This window comes from Durio zibethinus, chromosome 10 (assembly GCF_047325235.1).
Source record: "Durio zibethinus cultivar Kanyao isolate XHJ-2024 chromosome 10, ASM4732523v1, whole genome shotgun sequence".
Taxonomy (NCBI): domain Eukaryota; kingdom Viridiplantae; phylum Streptophyta; class Magnoliopsida; order Malvales; family Malvaceae; genus Durio; species Durio zibethinus.
In genome coordinates, this window is record NC_143171.1 from 13,487,801 (window position 1) to 13,491,607 (window position 3,807).

The 3,807-nt window shown below is 36.0% G+C and overlaps 1 protein-coding gene across 3 annotated transcripts; it reads left to right on the plus strand.

Moving 5' to 3' along the window:
- Positions 1-348: 348 nt before the first annotated feature.
- LOC111292087 (putative hexosyltransferase MUCI70) lies at positions 349-3,585 on the plus strand. 3 transcript variants are annotated; one of them, XM_022884284.2, is made up of 7 exons: positions 349-858; positions 947-1,149; positions 1,268-1,444; positions 1,534-1,689; positions 2,118-2,394; positions 2,623-2,651; positions 2,998-3,126. In XM_022884284.2, exons 1-7 carry the CDS (start codon positions 468-470, stop codon positions 3,001-3,003), a joined length of 1,239 nt encoding a protein of 412 aa, XP_022740019.1. In that variant the 5' UTR covers positions 349-467; the 3' UTR covers positions 3,004-3,126. The 3 variants fall into 3 exon arrangements, with proteins under 3 accessions (XP_022740019.1, XP_022740017.1, XP_022740018.1); XM_022884282.2 differs by lacking the exon at positions 2,623-2,651 and having other exon boundaries at positions 2,998-3,585; XM_022884283.2 differs by having other exon boundaries at positions 2,623-3,140.
- Positions 3,586-3,807: the final 222 nt, after the last annotated feature.

The window sequence follows — 3,807 nt, forward strand, 5'->3', positions numbered from 1 at the left end:
AATTTAAAAAAATAATTTAAATTTAAATCTAATTTTATAATTTTATAATATCACATAAAAGTGTATCCAATTCAATTTATGATAGTTGTTAAATTTAATGATCGTATATTTAAATCGTGTAAAATATTAAAATTCGTATATTTGTATTATATTTTATACAAAAATTATGTATTATAATTTATATCGATACGAAAATATAAAATATAATTTTTTTTATTTTATTAAATCAATATATAATTATTATTATAATTTTAAATTTTATCCTATTCGTATTTTATTTTTATATTATATTTTTTTCCTCTCACTTTACCATATTTTAAATTACTAAATGTAAGAGGGGCGCAATTGTCTCGTGTATATAACGAAGTTAAGTGCTTGCTGGCGACAAAGTTCCTGTTCCCAGAGCGTTAATTTCCGTTCTTTCAATTCAAAACTCTATAAAGTTTCTAATTCCCCATTCCTCCTCAATGGCCTCTTCCATTTTCAACAACAGCATCTCAATCTCGGTCTCAGATGACGAATCCGATGAAGTTGGCCGAATGCGAGTCCGAGTCCGGAGGAAACGCAAGAAACACAGCCATCGCCTAGTCAGGACCGAGTTGACTCATCGACTCATCCGTTGGTTCGTCAAATACTGGACGCTCCTCATATTCCTTCCGGCCGCTGTGCTGCTCATTTTTGAGGCCACCAGGATCGGTAGAAAACCCGGATTGGTCGTCAACTCGGAAGTTAATCAAGTGAAAGAAGCCAATTTGTTGGGGAACTCAGAACTTACTAAAGTGAAGGTACCGAGTGAAGAAAAGAAATCCGAAAGCAATTTGAACCGGCTCGATACAACCACTCGTGGTGTTAGAGAACGTAAGTAAAATATCAAATAAATCTCTTCCTTTGGTTACAGAGAAAATAGGAAATATTTAAATGACAAAATGTTTGCGGAATATATCAGGTTGCTTGAAGCTCCTACCAGCTGAGGAACTTGAGCATCTGGATATTCCAGTAGATGAAGAATCTAGCACTGGTCCTGTTAAAAGATTGGTGTACATAGCTGACCATCAAACGCCTACCTTCTCTTGGCAGCGTACTAATGGCACACGATTTAATCTATTCACCGGAAACCAAACCCTTGATGAGAGAGAGAAAAGTTTTCAGGTTTTGAGCCTTAATAAATAGAGTGATGCTTTTTAATGTTACACTTGCATTTTCTTTTTCTTTTTTTTTTTTTTTTGGTATTGTGGATTATGCTTATGCACGGAAATTGTTTGTCCAGGTGAATGAAACTGCTGTTGTACATTGCGGTTTTTTTAGTGTAAATGGTGGTTTTGAAATATCTGATAGGGACAAGAGTTATATGCAAACTTGCAAAATCGTGGTTTCTACTTGTGCATTTGGAGGGGGAGATGATCTTTATCAACCTATAGGAATGTCAGAGGCATCACTTAAAAAGGTGAGCATATGTGATGCAGAAGACTTACCTTTTGGCTTAGATGCTCAACATTTTATTTTTTATTTGAATTATGCACTTTGTTGATGCAGGTTTGTTATGTTGCATTCTGGGATGAAATTACGCTTGCAGTACAGGAATCACAGGGCAATAAGATAGGCGAGGATGGAGTTATTGGAAAATGGCATATTGTGATTGTCCGAAATCTTCCTTTTGTAGACCAAAGGTTGAATGGGAAAATTCCCAAGGTATGACGGGTATTCTGGATAGATAAACCCACAAAATAGTAGATGTTATTCACTTTTTGATCTCTAAACATTTTGCCTTTCTGGCAGCTCATGATTGCTATCAACTTACTCTGCATTTCAGAACTTGTTTAAACTCTTCTTCATTTGTACCAGTCAGTGTCTTATCTTGTATCCATTGCTCATCTTTTATTATTTGTTGGCAACTTTAGTCCATTATACTCATATATCCATGAAGTCAGTACTTTAAAATTGATTTTGACCTCAAATATTATCAATGGTCTTAGAGAAAGTATGATAATGTAACATGTGGATTAATGGCCATTTTCTTCGTTCATGTTCTAGTTTGCTTTGATGCTTATGCATCTGTGTCTCAATATATATGCCAAGAATTTTCATTAAGATTGTTTTAATGAGTTTGTGGCTATTAGATGTTGGCCCATCGGCTCTTTCTTCATGCAAAGTACTCTATTTGGGTAGACTCAAAATCCCAATTCAGGAGGGATCCTTTAGGTGTATTAGAAGCTCTTCTTTGGAGTAGGAATTCGGTGCTTGCAATTTCAGAGCATGGAGCTCGTAGTAGTGTCTATGATGAGGCGAAGGCTGTTGTCAAAAAACACAAAGCCACGCCAGAAGAAGTTGAGGTGCAATTGACTCGGTATCATCAGGATGGTCTTCCTGAGGACAAGAGATTTAATGGAAAGAAAGGTATTTGCCTGTCTTCTCTTTCTTGGTTGTGTAATAGATATCAACAATAAAGAGTAAGCTTTTCTATATTAAACGTCAATGGTAGTGATGATCCACAATTGGCATGACTTTATAATTTCTTGCGTCCAATATAAGCAGTATATTTTTCATCAATCCATGTCCCATCTGGTTTACATTGTCTGAATTCCACTGCTCCTTGTTTTTGAGTGTTGTAAATTTGTTATGCAGGACCTAGAAGGCAGCACAAAAGCCACTTGGTATTTTATCTGTTTGAAGGCTTTTACGACCTCAACCTATTTATCCCTGCTCCAGACCAACGCTTGATAAAATTGGGTCTTGCATTCTTACATATCTGTAGCCTAGCTGAACTTGGTGGCATTTAAGTTCTACCACGGCCATTTAATTAAACCTCTAAAATCTATGAGGCCAGTAATTGAAAGGAAGCCACTAGACCATTTTGACCTCCTTCGTACATAGTGAACAAATGAACAAATTGCTGAAAGAAGGGGGACATAATTGCTTGGACCAGTCCAGATAACTGGAATTTACCTGTAAACTTATTTTGGTGCGAAATTATGATTTGCATTTTGCTCTTTTGTGCAGCTCTAAATGAAGCCTCTGTCATTGTGAGGAAGCATACTCCTTTGACTAATATGTTGATGTGCCTTTGGTTTAATGAGGTTGTTCGTTTCACTTCAAGGGATCAATTGAGCTTTCCATATGTTCTCTGGCGGTTGAAAGTGCTAAAGAACATCAATATGTTCCCAGTCTGCACACGCAAAGATCTTGTTAATAGCATGGGCCACATTCGCAAGGCTAAGCCTTTGACAAATTGAAGTTATTGCTCTGATGCCACTACAACTTCTTGTCTATTACCTCAGAGATGCGGGCGGGCATATTGGCTGGGTTATAACTTTTAATCATTTTGTTATCTCCTTGCATATTTTGTAGGTGGCATTGGCCTTCAGAGTCTTCTTATCTACTTCTCATCGTCTCTTGCCTCTCCATTTTGTTTATTATTTAGGACAAATAGATTCGTTATTCTTTTGGTTATAATAAATTGTTATAGTGAATCTTGTGTCTGTGTACTAAGGTATCTGATTGTAAGATGGATCGATTGAAGCTTACACTTACTCTTACCTTCATGTACTCTGGCATCGATTGTTCAGTTATCAATTTTTCTTATACTTATTCCATTTTTCTTTTCTCCAGTTATCAATTTATCATATGGAAATTTTAACCCAAAGTTCTATTTGAGAATAAGCTTTTTAACAAGAATTTTGGAATGGAGGGAGGAAAGGGAGAGTCTAGCAGCTGAATTAGTTGATAAATTGGTTGTAATACTCATTCAACCAGATGAAAAGAATATCACGATTTTTTCTCCTATCTGTTTCTCTCTAGATTCTTCTCCTT

Excerpts from the sequence above, each read along its gene's own strand:
- LOC111292087 (XM_022884282.2), top strand. The coding sequence starts at position 468 with ATGGCCTCTTCCATTTTCAACAACAGCATCTCAATCTCGGTCTCAGAT. Across the intron at positions 859-946 it reads CACTCGTGGTGTTAGAGAAC|GTTGCTTGAAGCTCCTACCA; the intron begins GTAAGTAAAATA and ends GGAATATATCAG. Across the intron at positions 1,150-1,267 it reads AGAGAGAGAAAAGTTTTCAG|GTGAATGAAACTGCTGTTGT; the intron begins GTTTTGAGCCTT and ends TTGTTTGTCCAG.